Source organism: Anastrepha obliqua, chromosome 2 (assembly GCF_027943255.1).
Source record: "Anastrepha obliqua isolate idAnaObli1 chromosome 2, idAnaObli1_1.0, whole genome shotgun sequence".
NCBI lineage: Eukaryota > Metazoa > Arthropoda > Insecta > Diptera > Tephritidae > Anastrepha > Anastrepha obliqua.
The window spans coordinates 103,268,941-103,287,488 of record NC_072893.1 but is presented as its reverse complement, the minus strand read 5'-3'; the positions used below and the strand labels follow the sequence as shown (position 1 = coordinate 103,287,488).

General features: G+C 35.7%; 1 protein-coding gene across 1 annotated transcript in view; it reads left to right on the top strand.

Annotated features, from left to right (window-relative positions):
• Positions 1 to 8,855: 8,855 nt before the first annotated feature.
• Positions 8,856 to 18,548, top strand: part of LOC129239179 (protein sprint) — a 201,899-nt gene continuing 192,206 nt past the window's right edge. The window contains exon 1 of the mRNA XM_054874515.1: positions 8,856 to 9,846. Within this exon, the coding sequence (XP_054730490.1) occupies positions 8,972 to 9,846 (875 nt within the window). The 5' untranslated portion in view covers positions 8,856 to 8,971. The remainder of the gene's footprint in view (positions 9,847 to 18,548) is intronic.

Below are 18,548 nucleotides of genomic sequence, written 5' to 3'. Positions count from 1 at the left end.
TTTATATTTTTGTTTTTGCTAAAATTAATATAAAAATATATTTTGCATTCTAAATTCTAAAATTCTGAAAAAAAATAAAGTACAGTGCAGTGTCATTGAATTATGAACACTATGCAAAATATTGTATGTTCTTAAGAAATAGTCTAAAAACGATAAATGGACAAAACATTAATTATATTCATTTTTACAGTGAGTCTCAATAAAATTCCTGTAGCAGATTTCTTTGGCAAAATTGCCAAAATTTCCTTCTTTCATTTTTGCTAAAATTTATATAAAAATATATTTTGCATTCTAAATTCTAAAATTCTGAAAAAAAGTACAGTGCAGTTTCATTGAATTATGAACACTATGGAAAATATTTTATGTTCTTAAGCAAGATGCAATGGACAAAACACTTATTATATTCATGTTTGCGTGTCATAAAAAATCCTACAGCATTTTTTTGTTTTTTGTTTTTTTGCAAAACTTGCCAATTTGTTTTTTACTAAAACTAAAGCGACGGCCGTAGCCGAATGAATTGGTGCGTGACTACCATTCGGGAGTGCGTAGCTTCGAACTTCTGTGCATGAAACAGCAAAATGAAAAAAATAAAATCTAATATCGGTCGCTCCTCGACAGGCAATGGCAAACCTCCCAGTGTATTTCTGACATGGAAAAGCTCCTCATAAAAAACCATTTTCCGTTCAAAGTCGGCTTAAAACTGTATAAAACAAAATAATTTTTTTTTATTATCCAGTTGAGATTGACGATTTTAAATTTTACGATGGGTTTTTTTGTAGCGTAATTTCAAGCAGGGTTGCCATCTGAAAAAAATTATAATAGCAAAACAAAAATTATGAAACAAAAAAAACTATAAAACAAAAAAATTGTAAAGCAAAAACTCGTTGGCAATTTCTTACGGTAACTGAGTCTTTAGGTTATTACAAAAAATCAATCGGTTTTCACTTAAATCATTTTCAACTTCGGTTCTTTTATATGTTTTCAAAATCGAAAGTGATTAGTTTGCATAGAATTAGCCTTATTGGTTTCATGCGAATGCAAAATTACTGCAAAATGGCAAATAATTACCAAGTCCCCCCTTGTAAACAAACAAATATAAATAATTTAATGTTTATGTGTATGCTTACATATGCATACATACATACATATATACATATATATTTCCATATTTACCACAAACGTGCTTTTATGGCAGCTCTAAATCCAGTGGAGCGTACGAGCATTTGTTGACTTTCCTTGAATGGCAATAAAGCACACCAACATTTATACATACACACATACATACGTATATAGGCTACAAATTGAAAAAACCAAGTTAGGCTAATAATTCGCGTTAAAATACATAGCAAATGAAATGGCTTAAAAAGTAAATGACCTATCGCTCTGCGTTGCTGTTGCTTACAAAGCTGCTGATGCAGATGATTTATTGCTGTTTACTGATTTCAAACCATTTCCATTATTACTCGGCGAGCTTTAATTTTTTCTTAAAAAAATTTTGCTAAACGTCATACGTTTGCTTGCCACCACACAGATTACTGTTCATACATGTTTTTTTTTTTTATTGCTTTTTTTATTTTCTTGTAAGCTGTGCTTCTTTTACCCTTCACTGCTTTTCACACGAATTGTTCACTTCTACTTTTCTCAGGGCGTACATTTACTGTAGGTTACGTAATTTTCGAGTGTACTGTGTTTCTGAATCTACAATGTTTCTCAATTATTTGGGTTTTTTATATATTTTTTGTTTTCGCTTGAACTCATTTTCCAGCGAATCTATTAATTCTTAAATTGTCAGCTTTATTGAACCATAACCAATTCAGTTCATCATTAAAAATGAATTTCGTATCGCTTTTCGGTGGAAATGTTAATGAACTTCATTTGAGAATTACTTATAATGGATTTGGAAAGAATTTTTAGTTGAAGATATATATTTATTTTTATTATTTTTCCCCTACTTAAGAAATCTTACACTTTATATGTGACATTTTGCAACATCATGCACCTCATGACGCAAAGTTTGTTTTAGAAAAGTGGTGGTGTAACAAAAACAGTTTCGTTGTACGTGTATATAAAGGCATGACTAAATTCGCAATAATTTCTTAGACTTAATTAGAAATAAAAATGCAGGTTCCGGGCTGTGTATGGGCTACCAGCGTCGTAAGTGGACTATCGTTTTGGTGTAACTCTCACGATTAATAGATGCCTTCATCTTTCAAAGTATAAGGAAGCACTTTTCTTGGGTCTTAAAAAATATGCCTACTTATCTGTGTCGCAACATAATTGCCTTTGAAAGAAAATAAGAATGGACAGTATTGCATATTTTAAGGAGAACTGTTGAACTGCATATTTGCAATTATAGTTTCTGTAGACTTTTACGTTCTCTTTATGCAGATGTTGTCTGCGAAGACCCCTACTAAAATTTTTCGACGAATAATTTTTTAGAACATTTTAACCCTCTAACAACCTGGGGTTTATTTCAAATTTCTCCACAGAATGATCAAATTAACTCTATATTCAGGGAGCTAATGGTTTAGAATATTTTACAAAAATATTCGCAGTGAAATTATACTACAAATGTGCCAACTAGATATTTCTTCAAATAAATATTTTAACAGTGTTTCTGATGTTATGCGATTCTTACGGAAGTGGCAACCCTAAAAATATTTCTGGAGTAAAGTAGCTTAGAGCACCTCTCAATCGAACCCTAAATATTATGCATTTTTAATTTTATTTTTTTATAATTTTAAATACTGGGCAACCTTATATAGTACATACCTATGTAAAGGGTGTTTTTTTTAGAGGTTAGATTTTCAAGATGAAATAAAACGTATATAATTTAATGTTATGGCCAAGAATTTAGCTTTATTATAAAGATAAGGGTTTGCCATTATGTTTTAAAAATGATTTCGGGCAAGTGGCCGCCGCGGCTGGCTCGAATAAATTCCAGCCGAGAGGCCCAATTTTCGACCACTTTTTGCAGCAATTGGGGCCGTATGTCAGCAATAACGCGCCGAATATTCTCTTCCAAGACGTCAATCGTCTCGGGCTTATCTGCGTAGACAAGCGACTTCACATAGCCCCACAAGAAATAGTCCAGCGGTGTTATATCGCACGATCTTGGAGGCCACGCCACAGGTCCACGGCGCGGGATAATGCGCTCACCAAAAGTTTCCTTCAATAAATCGATTGTTGCGTTGACTGTATGGCATGTAGCGCCGTCTTGTTGGAACCAAAGGTCGTCCACATCAACATCGTCCAATTCAGGCACGAAAAAGTCATTAATCATGGCTCTATAGCGCTCTCCATTGACTGTAACATTATGGCCGGCTTCATTTTTAAAGAAATATGGACCAATGATTCCCTCTGCCCATAGAGCACACCAAACAGTGACTTTTTGAGGATGTAACGGCGTCTCAGCAATGGCTTGCGGATTATGTTCACTCCAAATGCGACAATTTTGCTTATTGACATACCCATTCAACCAAAAGTGAGCTTCATCGCTGAGCAAAATTTTCTTGTGAAAATCGGGATCGGTGGCCATCTCGTTTTGGGCCGAAATTTGTACGATTTGCAAACGTTGTTCAGGTGTAAGTCTATTCATTATGAAATGGCAAACCAAACTGAGCATAAATCAAGTGACTGCTGTCAAAAAGACCATCTACGAAAAAAGTAGTGCCAACTTGAAAACCTAACCTCTAAAAAAAACACCCTTTATATTTCCAAAGTTATATTAGCACAAAATTTCATTGAAATCGAAAACTAGCTTTCTAGAAAAGAAATGAATTTTACCTGTACATAATTTAAATAATAATTTTATATTAAAAATTAAGTGGCAACCCTAAAAATATTTCTGGGCTAAAGCAGTTTATAGCACTTCTCGATACCCCTAGTTATTTTATGTACATTATTGTTTTATTTCAATTTCATATAATTTTGTCATAGGTGGCAACGTTATCAGAACTACCTAAGTAATAAAACTTATCTAAATTAACTTGTAAAAGAAAATACTACTAAAATCTATTTTTAATTTATTTAATTTATTGAACTTTATGTGCATCCATATATACACGGCAACCACGGCATTCTCAGGGTTATCTACATGCAAAAATGCATACAAATCGGAAGAATCCTTTCCGCGAAATAAATAGGTAGTTATAGAAGGTAATATTAAAAATAGGTGGCAGCCCTAAAAATTATTTTTGGAGTAAAGCAGTTTTGAACACCTCTCATTCGATACCTATGCGTGTTTTATGCTTTTATATTATTTGTATAAAATCACCTACAGGTGGCAACCTTGTCAAAACTTCCTTGAGAATTACACGCAAAAATGCATACAAATCGGAAGAGCCCGAGAAATAAATAGTTAGTTATAGAACTCTGTAGTACAAAATAGGTGGCAACCCTAAAAAATATTTTTGGAGTAAAGCAACTTTGAATACCTCTCATTCGAAATCTATACTTGTTTTATGCTTTTAAATTATGACAACTTTATCAAAACTTCCTTAGGAATCGCACCTAACTACTTGTAAAGAGAATAATATTATCTACATTCACATCGATTGGGTCCATACATATGAATATGCATTCATAAAAGAATTGCACCATTGGAAGTAAGAAGAATATACATCTGTACATACATATGTATAATACATACATACATATTTCATATAAAAACAGCACTAAAATTGCAAATGCATAAATTTTTTACGATATTAGATAGGCTGAGTGTTCGCATAAAGTCACTTGCAGGGCTATTAAATTACCAAATTACATTTCAAAGGGGCGGATATTCCATTTCTTATAAGCATTTTCACATGCAGGTACTACTTATGTATGAATAGATGTATGTATTAATATATGTATGTATGTATGTGTATATGTATGTTGGTATATTTATAATTTAATTTTTTTATTTTACCACAATCAACATCTGATATCGCTGATATAAGAAACAGCCGCAAACTCAATAATATTAGCGCAATATGTGGGCGGAATTGTATATTACAAAAACATCAAATAAAAATATTTATACCTCTTGCACTTGTGAGCCAAAATGTCATTAGCCTAGTTGTGGCAACAATGAAATTTACACCATTTACATCATTTCAAGTAAATAAATAAATAAAATAAAGGTAGGCTGCACTCAGGCACAAACAAATGTTTCATACATGAGTGCATACATAAATACATATACATACAATACATATACATGCATACAACATACACGCACTCTTGCGTTTTTAGGTGCCCACAAAATATTACTGCTTGGCAGGTTGTGAGAATCATAAAATGACGTATTGAATTCGTATATTAAAATTCAAATTGACACATCTGTGTGGGTAATAATTTTGTCGAACATTAAAACAGTAACATACGAAATTTAATGGGAATTAAAATGTATTAATGTGCACGGACGTGACTGCGAGATAAAGGAACGTACAATTAGAATGGTTTTAAAAGAAGAAAAGAATGGAATTCGGAATATGCCAACTAAATGGGCAGGAAATTCAAAAGTTTTATTTCTTCATAAATAAATATATAATTTCTTCTACACCTATAATTTGCTAGCCAAAGTTGACCTCAATGTGTTAAAATTTTAATTTGTTTGTAAAATTGTAAAAAATTAATATTCTACACTGTGTTGGACTCTGCTGGCGAAGCTTTTTGGATACTCTTTAAATAGAAATTATTTAAAATATTAGGTTAATGTAGTTGACCAATAATTGTGCAACAGATCATATCACGCAAATAGAGAAAAATAACGATTTCGTTTTTTTTCTGACTATAGAAGAAAGATTGAGTAGTTTTTGTCTTTTTACAGATGAAATTTCAATTTCACTGGTTTACAAATATTCAATGACTTTTTTTATTAAAAAAACCAGACCATCCTATTCCTATGTAAAATTAAAAATTTCTAATACCTGGATACCGTGAACCGATCAAAACAATACCAGCTGAAATTAAAGCTAATGCAGTTTGTTGTTGTTGTTGTAGCAGCATAATGATAGTCCTTGGCCGGACACGAAGAACCGACTGTCGTGGTCGTAATGCAGTTTGTCATATTTTAAGCTTAATTTTTTAAAATTAAATTAAATTAAAATTTAAAGTCCTCGGGATATTTGCAAAGTTTACAGCAGAAAAGGGTTTTCTGACAAAAATTAAAAAAAAAAAATTGATTTATGATTTTACATGCACCAGCGAAATCATCATTATACTCGTACGATATACATAAATGCGCCACACCAAAATATTTAAGTCCCTGTTTGGGTGTACCATTCACCCGATTTCAGTGAAATATGCTGACACCTGGCAATTAATGCCACGAATTAATTCAATGTACGGGATTTCTTTAAACGCGAAAATGCCTCGAGGCCTCGAAACTTTCCAACCTCAAAAACTTTTACATCTCCGCATAAACTTTTCCAATCTTCAACCTCAAACTTCCGAGACAAATAAGTCACGAAAATAACCTCGATTAGTTGTTCGTAAATTTCGGTGTCGCCTTTGCATCCAAAGCTTTTGCGAAATTGCTAAAATAAAACAAAAAACAAGTAAAACCAAATAGAAAATGAAAGTAGGCAACACTAACTGAAAACAGCTGAAAAAATGTGACGCAGCATGAATAGAAATGGCAAATAAAAAGTTAGCTTTTTTAGCAATTAACATCCGAGTAATGCCAGGGCATCGGTGCACCGGTGAAGAAACGCGAACAAGATCTGGGACTTGGGAAATTTAATCAGTTCTAGTAAGATTTTATTGCATTCAAGTTTCTCCAGTTTACTTTTAAAAATTTATTAAATATCTTTCCATCTAGGATTGGTTAGATGTCAAAAATTTATTTACTTTGACTAAAAAGCTATTTTTTTTTTGGACAAAGTCGAAAGGAACTGATTTATCGAAAACAATTTACAGTCAGGGTGATAAAAAGTCATTCATCAAAAATGTCCTCTTCTTTTTTTATCGATTGCAACCTTTTGATTTAAAATTTAACTAGTCCTAGTCGGTTACTGTAATACAATAAAAACAAAAAACGAAAAATTTAATCCCAGACACCCTTGGCTGCGTGCATGGATGCCTTTTAAAATAGTTTTTTATGCTGTATATAAGAAAACGATTTCAGAAATTTGTTTTTTACTCATTTTATTCATCACTCATTTCTTAAACCGGAGATACGGCGGTAGTTTGACTGAATTGGAGATTTAAAAACCCAACAAGCAGAAGAGTTAAACAAGTGCTAAAAAAAATTATGAAATAAAGTTTATTTTGCATAAAAATTTGAGTCCTTGTTGTGGGAGAAGTGAATACTTGTGCTTGCAGTTTGCCAGAAGTAAATAATTTTCTTTTCTTTTTTTAACAATGTTTTGATTACATAGTTAGTGCTTGTAATTTTATTTGCTTTCACTTCGCTTAACAGCTGATTTCTGTTTCTTGTGTAACATTCAGTCTCCTATGACGAACAAAACACAAATCACTAAGAACCCGGATTAGCCTATTGGGTATTTAAATAAACATTGCACATCTCGGAAATGGCAAAAGTTATAAGCTTCTCTGTAAAGGTTCGAAAAACATATAGCGGGATCTGAAGTCAGGCACGCTTCCCATGAAAGCCAAATGACGTTCGTAAGCAGCTTGAAACTGTAGGAATCCTTCTTAAAAGGAAAAACGCAAAATGATAACTAAAAATAATATAATTTTTCTTATTATTTGAAAAATTATTATTATTTTATTACATTATCCTTATGATAACGTATCATTATTATTTTATCTAAGTAAAGATTATTTTTTATCTTTTTTTATCTAAGTAAAAATTAAGTTTTTTCTTTTTTTGATTTAAAAAGATATTCATGACGATAGATATTTGCAGATATTGAAAACAAAAGTATTATTCTTTAAGGTGGCGTAAGTGAATACTAAGTAAGATTTTTTTTTAATATTTTTGTTTTATATTTTTAAATGCGAAATAGTGCAAATATGTTCTAGCATAGATATTACAAAAATAAATTATTCTGGCATATTTTAATTCTGTAAAAAATGTTGGATATGCGTAAGGTGGCATAAGTAAAAATTAGGTAAATTTTTTTTTTTAATAATATTTTTTTAAAGGAAACTATTGAAAGTATGTTCTAGCATAGATATTGCAAAAAAAAATTATTCTTGACCATTTTAATTTAGTAACAAAGGTTTCATATGCTTATATTAGGTGGCGCAAAATTAATCATCCAATTTTGTGTATTTACATTGTTTCTAATTTTTTTTTTGGGGTTTTTTTTTGTTCCCCCATTTATTTTATACATCTGTCCATTGACATTAAGTATGTTGTTTAACAATTTGGTCAGGATTTATATACATCGCTTAATGGTCAGTATCAAAAGCGATAAAATTAAAATAAAGGAAAAAATATACAATTAAATAATATACAATAATACAATACAAGTTTCACTTTACATGATTACATTTTACAACTATTTTAATTCAGCTGTTTAGTTCACAAGTGTCAAATATTGGTTGACGTACGATGCCAATTGCGAAAATTATAAATATTCGGTGGGGTGATTAATTTTGTGCCACCTTGTATATTATTATATATTACATTTTATATTATATTACGCGACGTGTATGTGTAAGATATTTATATGTAAATGTGTATTTCTTACTGGCATTTTATCGCAATTCAAACATAGCTCTGCAACTCTTTTTTTTTTGGTAAAAAAAGTTAAGTTCCTAAATTTTTTTTTTTAATGTTCGTTCAACCCCACTTTTGTGATATTTTCCTCCAACGAAATTTCCACCAAATTTTACTAACAAACTTTTAATAATAAGGCGGTGAAAATTATTATTTGCAACATCTCATAAAAAGTTAAGCCAAAATTCAAAAACTCTCTCGAAAAAAAGCGCAAAAATGCTATTCATCAGCTTAAAGTGTTAAAAAGTGATAAGAAAAAAAAAATCCAACAACAACAACATTGGTCGCAATATGTCTACCGACAGCAGCAACATGAATGCCAACAACAACGCCTACGAGTCCTCCAAAGTGGAGGTCATCGTTTTGGCCAAATCCGACAAGACACTCAAAAACAATATGGACGCCAAAGATGAGACTATGCGCAAACGCACCTCACTCATCATTGTGCCACAGCCAGTAGAAGAGTTGTCTGATCACGACAACAATCTGACAAATTCCACCATCGATAACGATAATTGCAATGAGACTATCGATAGCAACATCGACAACAAAACCACGCCAACACTCAGCGCCACAAAGCAGCAACTGCTCGAATCTTCCATCTGCTCCACCAACTCCAATGGCGGCACCGAAGATGAAGTTGATGAAGGCGATTTTCTAAAGAAGCCACTCGATAACGATACCAAGAGGATTCGTCACTCCATAGCCAGCGTCGACAGCTGCGTCTCACGTTCTACGCGCACCAGCAGCACCGACACTAGCACCTCTTCGGGCGATGATGTCGCCATCGATGACTACAATGATTTGGAAGAGAATGGCAATCTAATCGATGATCTCGACGAGGGTGATCGCAAGAATTGCCTATCGAATGCTTCATCCTCAATCGATGATTATTCGTTGCGCGAGAAGCTGCACAATTATGTCAACGAGGCAATGGAGAAAGATGAGGGTGAGGGCAATAGTAGCAGTACTTGTGGTGATCAATGCACCAGCTCCGATGCAGAGGAGGTGAATACAGAGGAAATCGAGGCGATTGATGAGGCCGTGGTGGAGGAGGTGCCACAAGAACCACAGAGTCTACCACCCTGTGATGCACTCTTGAGTCCACAAGAGGTGCCATTGGGGCGACGTTATGCGGAGGTGTCACAATTCAAGGCGAGCAAACGGTAAGTGCGATGGGGGAAAAAAGGAATATTTCTGTTTACAAACGTATGCGTATTTACATGTAAGTAAAAGTTATGAAGACGCTGTGGTGGGCGTATAAAAGAAATGCATCAATTATGCTTTAATAAGGTATACATTTTCACTTTTTTCACTAGACGCACAGCCACACAGCCTACTCTTATGCACAGTTATGTGCTTTCAAATGCAACATTCATTGCTCTTTTGCTGAAAGAAATATATGACTCCAAGTAGTCTGCTAGTGATGGAGACACACCTACGAAAAGCTAACCAAATCAAATGCATCCAAGTGGCAAGTTTTATGGCACAACGCCTTCACCTTTTCCCTTCTGTGTTACCTTTGTTGTACACACCTACAATTTATTTTCCCTTACAGCTCTCACTCTTTGACACTATCATTCGCATGACACTCATAAAATCTCGCTAATGTGTTTGAAAAAATCTCCATCTAAACTCGCTGTGATTTTGCTACTACTAATATGGCTCTGTCCATACATATATGCATGTATGTGTGCACATAAAAGTAATAAAATCGCCGCCTGCAATTTGTAAGTGGGCTAATGGTGACTTGGGATACATTTTAATGGAGTGGAAGTGATATTACTTTTATGTTATTGACTGTTCGCGCACATCCTTTTTTGTGCGAATGAATACCTTTTACCTCTCTGGTGTCGCTGGTGGGAACCTAAAGTGGAACGCGAACAGCAGTGTTACTGGGTATAAATTTAGGCACGCTTAGAAATATATCAAATTGGTGTCATATGCCAGAATCTTGGGTGGTAAAAGGCATGAAAATGCATTCATTTAAAAAAAATACATTTCATTTTAATTCGCTAAAACTAGCTCAGGTAGCTTGAATAAAACAAGAAAGAAAATAAAACTGTATCAACCTCACCCAAAATAAAATATATTTGTATGCTATAGGATATACCAAATCTGAGCTAATGGTAAGCTAAGCCATTCCATATGTGGGATAAATGCATATTGGCACATATTGGGTAATCTTAATAGCCCTCCCACCAGCTAAAACTTCGAACTGCAAAACGCTCACTGTACGAGTTTATTAAGTGCGTAGGTCCTTATCTTACTCGTCAGTCCAGCTAAGATCCCTCCATGAAGTTTAGCAGTGAAAGGTACAACTCCAATCATTTCCATCGGAGAAGAGTAGCAGTAGCTCTGAACATCAAGAATATGAGAGCTAGTTCATATTATTGTACATCAAATATCTCTTTATCATTTTATCAGAAAATAACGACAAACAAAGTCAAACAAAATCATCGACTAAACGTCTGAGGTGTGCCAAAAGCCATTTACACTCTATTCAAGACTTTAGCTTTTTCAGGTGCTCTGTTAAAGTTTTAAGGAAAAATAAACTCCTTGAGCTTGAAAACCTAGTAAGCCATTTATGGTATTGTGCGGCCCCTGTCCGGCATTGGAAAACAGAGAAGGCATGGACTGCGATCCAACGATTCTGTCCATGTCCCTTGACTCCATAACATCAATAGTCGTACTTGAAAAGTTATACAGTGTGGTGCTGCTAGAGGCTCAATTGTGGTCAGACTCTGAAAATGAGTCCGGCAAATACTGTTTTCGTGTTTTCACGGGTGGTTCTAGATCCGTGAAATCCAGCGGAACACAACTGCTTTTGTTCTTGGAATGCATGCATCTGTGTTTCAAGCGGAGGTGTATGCTGTCCAAGAAGCGATGAACTTCGTTGTGGAATTTCAGATGGAGAGGCAAATCTATATGTGTCTGCAGCGACAGCCAGGCTGCGCTCATGGCCTTAGGCAGCCCCCTGTAAATCCAGGCTAATCTATGTCGGTAGATATAATAGCCTATTGCTAACATGGGTCCCGGCACAAGTGGGTATTGTGGGTAACGAGACCTTTGACTCCTTAGCTAGGTTGGGCTCTGAGCCCGACTTCTTTGGCTCGGAGCCCGTTATGCCCCTCCCTTCTGCAGCCATCAAAACTACGGTTAGCAAGCGAGCTTGGCAGGTTGAGAGAGGCTGCAGATAGACTAAACTGATGTTACTTGTCATGTCCGACCACTGTCGCAAATCCTCCTGTCATTAAGCAGAAGGGACTGCATACAGCTGATTTGACTGACGACAGACCACTTTCTATGGACGAAGCACCGATCCAACAAAAAAACAAAAAAGCCATTTATATGTTCATTGTTGGACATATTGTAAGAAAAACTCGTCCCAAACCGTGGAGGCCGCCATAGCCGAATAGATTTGTGCATGACTATCACTCGGGAGATCTCAAGTTTGAAAGCGTCTGGGTATACAAACATCCTGTGGGAGAAACATGGATTTTTTAATAGCGATGTGTATCTCTACCATAAAAAAGCTTCTCATCTCCCCTATGCCTGGTTGGTAAACGAAATGCAGGTAACACTGTCGCTCGGCTTGCCGCAACTAATCAGTTGCGCTATTAAGGTGCTGGACACTCTGCCTATCACTCTGTACAACTAATTTTGTTGAGTATATTTTAATAGGTTATTTAGTACTAGAACTCTAGCTAGATGTGAGTGTATAGACAACATACCCGTTCGGTTCTTTACTAATGGCTCAAAGCTTGACGATACAGTTGGCTTTACTATCTAGAAGCCCACAGTAAGCGTTTTGATCCATCCTCTTAATCACTGTAGCGTATTTCAGACTGAAATTTTAGCCACTAATGAGGTAGTTGTCTGATAGGCGAGCGGCGGTTAAATCTCTTGGCAAGTTTGTCACTAATTCCATCTTTCCTCGTAAATGCCGGGCATGTCTTAACGAGAGAGCGGAATATTTCAGCTCCCATTTGATTTGGGTGGTTACTCAGCTGGTCAAGGAAGATCGTTTCCATGTTAGTCCCCTATGTCGACACTCTTACAAATTTAACGTAACTCATTTCAACTATTGCAGAAGCTGCAAGAATGAGAAGGAAGAAGAGTCTGTCAGACATCTTCTTTGTCATTGTCCTACGCGGCACGCAAGTATATATATTATATATAATTGGCGCATACACCCTTTTTGGGAGTTTGCCCGAGCTCCTCCTCCTATGTGTGGTGTGCGTCTTGATACTGTTCCTCAAAATGGAGGAACCTGCAGTTTTAAGCCGGCTCCGAACGGCAGATATTTTTATGAGAAGCTTTTTCATGGCAGGAGATTTCGCAAGTAGATTTCGATAATTTACCTCATCGCTCTTGAATGATATTTACGACCTTAGGGTCTAAATTTGCAAGGAGTTACTGGAAGACATTTGTTACAATTTGAGACCGAGGTCTAATTAAACTGATTTTTGGCTAATTTTATCTATGTGGGCCCGAATCCGAGCCGAACCAAATATGCGAAAACTTATAATGGACACTACGAACTCGATTATTCTGTGCAGACGCAAAATATAGGTAGATTTACTAAGGGCGAAATTCCGGCGAAAAACTGTCCAATACACCTGTGTCTCTCAGAGTGGCCTCTTCATACAGAACAACATTAAAAGCAGCGGTTTTAGTTATTAGCGGAACCATCCATATAGATCTTCTAGCACAAGAGCGCAAACGGAGATGGGAGACAAAAATCTGAGAAATTCCAGGACCATGCTTCACCGATATTAGAGCTCAAACGCTCACACTTTAGCAAGCAAGATGGAATTCTGAACAGTGCGGCAGATGAAGACCGAAACTAATACACTATTTAAAAAAGTGGATAGAAAGAAAGCACGGGGAAGTTAACTGTTACCTCATACAGTTTTTGTCCGGACACGTGTCCTTCCGCAAGTATTAGTGGCGAATGGGAAAAGTGAACCTGCCAAATTGCATTTATGGAGATACTGAGTATGATGATGCGTGGTACACCTTCTTCAAATGGGAGAGGTGGAACACAGAGAGAACAGCTCTGCAACGAACTATTGGACGAAGAAAAATGGAATGCCGTCGCAAAGTTTGTGAAAGATATTATCCGAAAAAGAGGCGTGAAATGGAAACTTATACAGAAGAGCACTAAGCATATGTTTTTCAAATCAGGCGATGCAAGGGGAGTAAGTGAATGTGTCAACCTTACGACGCCGTCTTGGGTGTCTACCTTGAAGAAAAGCGACAGCAGACACTTATCTATGACACTTACCTCAAATCCTTCTTACAGCAGCTATCTGAAGAATGAGGTGGAGCCATCTTAGCATCATTTTCTCAATTGTCCTGCTCTCACGGAGATGAGATTTTGTCATCTTGATTTTCTCTTTTTTACTCTGCCTGCGCATATAGCAGGTTTGGATATTACCCGCCTGATGAATTTCAATGGGGGTATTTTCCATAACCCTCAAAAGCACATATTTTCTGTTTTCCTGCCTTTCTTCCTTTTTCCATGTAACCCAACCTGTCCTGGCAGGGTTATACATACATATTAAATGTAAAAGTTCATAAAATTTGTCAACAAAAAGGAAAGGAGGTACTTACCATAGGTGAGGTAGCAAGAGTACCACTGGAACTCTGCAAGTAGCACTTAAGTGCCGTTTTGATACCATAATGTAGACCACTACCTGCGAACAATTAAAAAACTTAAAGGAAGAAAAAAAAGAGACTATCTACGGCCATCCAGTGCTGTTGATTTAGTGGAGGAGAGAAAAGAGATCTAGGCTGGAGAGCTGCCTCAGGCTATCCCCAAAAAACACGCTAAACTCAAGCGCATAGCCGCCATTTGCAAATAAAGTGTTCAAAAGACTCAAGGGATGGAAATGTTTGGCCCGGAGCCGAACTGAATCCGAAACGAACTTTTGTGGCCAAACATGCCGAGGCTGTAGTTTGGCTGAGTTTCAACCACAGAAGACCTTTCATACATACACATACAGAAGTGTAAGAAAATAAAGATCAATACATCAGCTCTCTTCTTCGAAAGCGTCTTTTGTCATCCGGAAATATTCAAGTATTGGAATTTCCAGCACTTGATCCCTAAACTGCCGCTATGCACATTTTGTCTTCTAGCCTCATTTTAATAAACACAATATGTCCAATGTAACAAAATTGCCGCCACGTCGAAATGCATGGAACAACAATAGCAACAAACGCAATGTATGGCAATCATAATTTTTTAATATCACCTAAAACGAAAATTGCTGTCATCTGCGAGGCGAATGTGTGTCATCACGCGCGTACACCCTCGCATACCCGCACACATAAATGCATGCCACTGCACGCATACACATTCCTGCTGTGCTGCGTTCGGTTGTTGGCGCATTGTGGCAATTTGTTTTGCGCGCCTCTTAGCACAACATGCAACAGCCAGATCTTTCACCGCCTCGTACTAGTGGTGGCAGAATTGTATGCCAAGTAGTTGATTTTGTTGTTTCATTGCTTTGTTATTTCGTTCGCCATATGTGTTGCATTACTCATAATTTTGGGCCTCATTTTTTATTTTTTTGCATTACTAATGCCTTTTTATGTAGTTGCTGCGCGTTAATGGTATGCTGTTGCAAGTGTGGCAGTTGGCAGTCGACAGCTGGTGGTGGCGCGGGTGGCGATACACCGCCTCTGTTTGTGCGCTGAAATGCATTTTTTTTTTTGCCTTTTTCTTGTTTCATTTCATTTTATAATTTTTTGTCTTTGCTTTCCCGAATTTTCGTTTGCGCCTAGCGGCTCTGGTGCAGTAGGTCTTGCGACAACATATACCAAGGAATCTATACAATACATACCAAGGAATATTCATATATATATATAGGTATGTGTGTATGCATGTCACAGACAATGCAATGCCTCGTTGACTTTATTGCTCCCGCGAATGTTTATTTTTGTCGCATATTTCTTTGAATTTTCTCTGCTTTTTCGTCTGGAAGGCCATCAAGTTTGAGTAATTTTTATATTTTTTAGCTTCTTTCCCATAAAACAAGCAACAACATACAACTTGCCTGCGACCAGATTTCGAGCAATGCAATTTAGAAGCGAAAAAAGTAATCATATAAAGAGGAAAACAGCGGAGCTGGTGTTGCACGTAGGTAATTGCAAGAGTTGATTGTAAAAAAAAGAAAAACTTTCATATAAAATGTGGCGCCATTATGCAAGAAAAATAGAAAAATAAAAAGCAGAAGAAGAAAGTAATTCATATGTGAAAACTCGTTTTCGTAGACAATAACTACATAAATTGTACACAGTGGAGCGAAATTAGCATCCAATTTTGTTTTTTAAATAACTTTTTTACTAAATACAAACAAATATGGCCTTTATTTTGGCCTTTGCGCTCTCCACTGCCTGGCATTTTCTATAATGCAGCTGGTTAGTTCACAACCGTCCGTGGTCCTTCGGCGCCCTGTGAACCCAAAGGAGTTAAAGGAAAAAATAAAAAATATTTAAATCTTTTGTTATGGAGATTAATCTTGTCCCACCTTGTATTTTTATATGTAGGTGTAGGTGCACTATACCTACATACATTTGTAAGCAACTAAAACTCATCTACAGGGCCTTTCAGGCTCGAGTTTCTTTTTTTAACGGAAATTAAGCACATATTTTCCAAAGAAATAAATTATCTGTTGATTGATGTTTATGTAGTAGAAGGACTGTAATTCTATAAATATCAATATGTCAAAAAAATTGGGCAAATCCGACAAATTATTTTTCAAAGAAAAATTGTTTTTCCAATAATGATACATATTTGAGCAAACTGATTTTCAGTGTTTAATTAAAAATGTTGATATTTTAAATTCTTCGACCCTAGACGAAAATTAAGGAGTAGCAGCAAGAAACAAAGTAAAAGTTTGTTCATTCTAATATCACTCGCTACATCACTCGCAAAGTGTTTTTTACTAAGCAAAACACAAACGGAATTAAAAGAATTTTTTATATAACTAAAACCTATTTTATTTATTTTATTTTATTTTATTTTATTTTATTTTATTTTATTTTATTTTATTTTATTTTATTTTATTTTATTTTATTTTATTTTATTTTATTTCCTTATTGTCCTCAATTGAGGGCTAAGCTTTTTAGCTGAGAGTTGGCAGATTGTCGCCGATGGACGCCAAGTCGAATGGGTTAGTGCGTGACTACCAGACGAAAGTGTACGGATTCGAAACCACGGACATGAAACACGAAATAATATATATATAATTTCTCTCGGATCCCAAAAACCATGACTTCAATCATTATTCTTTGGGTCTAGGTAAACCTGTTGCCTCTCTAAATCTCTTCGTTGTAGTCCAGAAGACTATAGGCGAAGCACATGGAAAAGATAGGCATCTCAGACAATGCACTCTGACCAGTATGTGGAGAGGAGGATGAGTCGGTGGGCCACTTTCTGTGCGTCTGCCCAGCCTTCACTCGAATTAGGCTTGAGGTTTTGGGCACGGGTGTGTTAAGAAGCGACTACCTTGACTCCTTGGTATCACAACAATTACTCAGACTTCTTCGGAGATCGACTAGATTTAAAGAAAATTAAAAAGTGATCCCGAGTGCAGTACAATGGACTTAATGTTGTCTGATTACTATTCTTGCTAGTCTGTCCCGACAAAAAAATACCCCAGAAAATAGTCACAAAATCAATTAAAATCGTATTCCTAATAAGTGTTTGAATCTCTGGTAACAAATCTGCAACCAAAACTTATAAAATCAATATAGCATATTCAAAGTAGTGGACATAAATTAAAAAAAAAATTTATATCAGTAACTTTTTAAGTTACACACTAGCCAGCATAGCTTTCAGAGCAACACAGAGCACAATAGAGTTGCTGTTTAAGACTAAATTAAACAAGCTGCTTAGACAATTTCATAAGCTTCAACTTTACAGTTCTTACATAAATCAAGCCTATGCGGCTAAAAGACCAACGATTTGTGTCTGGTTATGAACAATACTCTCAGGAGATAACTTCAAATACCTTCGATAAAGTTTCGTGCTCTGAGAAAGCAGTAGTATTTCTATTTGTGCACTCAGTAGCTTTAAATTTTTCTTGTTAAAATTTATTTATCATACTTCCTTCGCTTTTCTTTTTGACGTTTTTTGGACAAAACTAAGCCTGTCGCACAAACTAAAACTTTGCTCACAAATAAAAACGTAGCGAACTTTTTAAATCTCTAATTGCTTCTACACAATGTTGCAGCAACGAAAAGATGAAATGGAAAGGAAGCAAACTTTTCAGTTTCCACTCGTATTTTAAGTTTAAGTTCGTGTTTTTGTTTTTGCACCAGCGCACACTTTCGCACGGTTTGTTATAACTGAATGCGCGTGAATATTTTTCAATGTTTTTTTTTGTTTTTGTTACTGCAATTCAATATGGAACGCAATTTCATTCAAATAACTTCCGCGTATTTCTCTTCATTGTCCATTTCTACCAAATGAATTTTTCAGTATACATTTCGGCGAGTTTCTGTACTTCTCAGCAATGACATGTTTCCACTTTTGAATCGCTTTGAATGGTTGGCATAACATTTAGCCTTAACGGTGTTGAGCAACAAATAGTCTACATAATTTCATAAATTCAACTTTTCTCTTTTTTTTGGTTGGCGCGATAACTGCTTAAGCGATTTTGGTTTACCAAAAGTTTAACAAAAGGCGCCAGTCGTTTCTTTTTCGTGCCAATCGGAGTCAATTGGACACACCAAGTCATCCTCTTCCTATGCTACCATCAGCTGGTACCGCAACGAATACTTTCAAAGTTGTGGCCTTCGTAACCATTTGGACGACATGACCTAGCAAACGGAGCTACTGGATATTTATATGCTG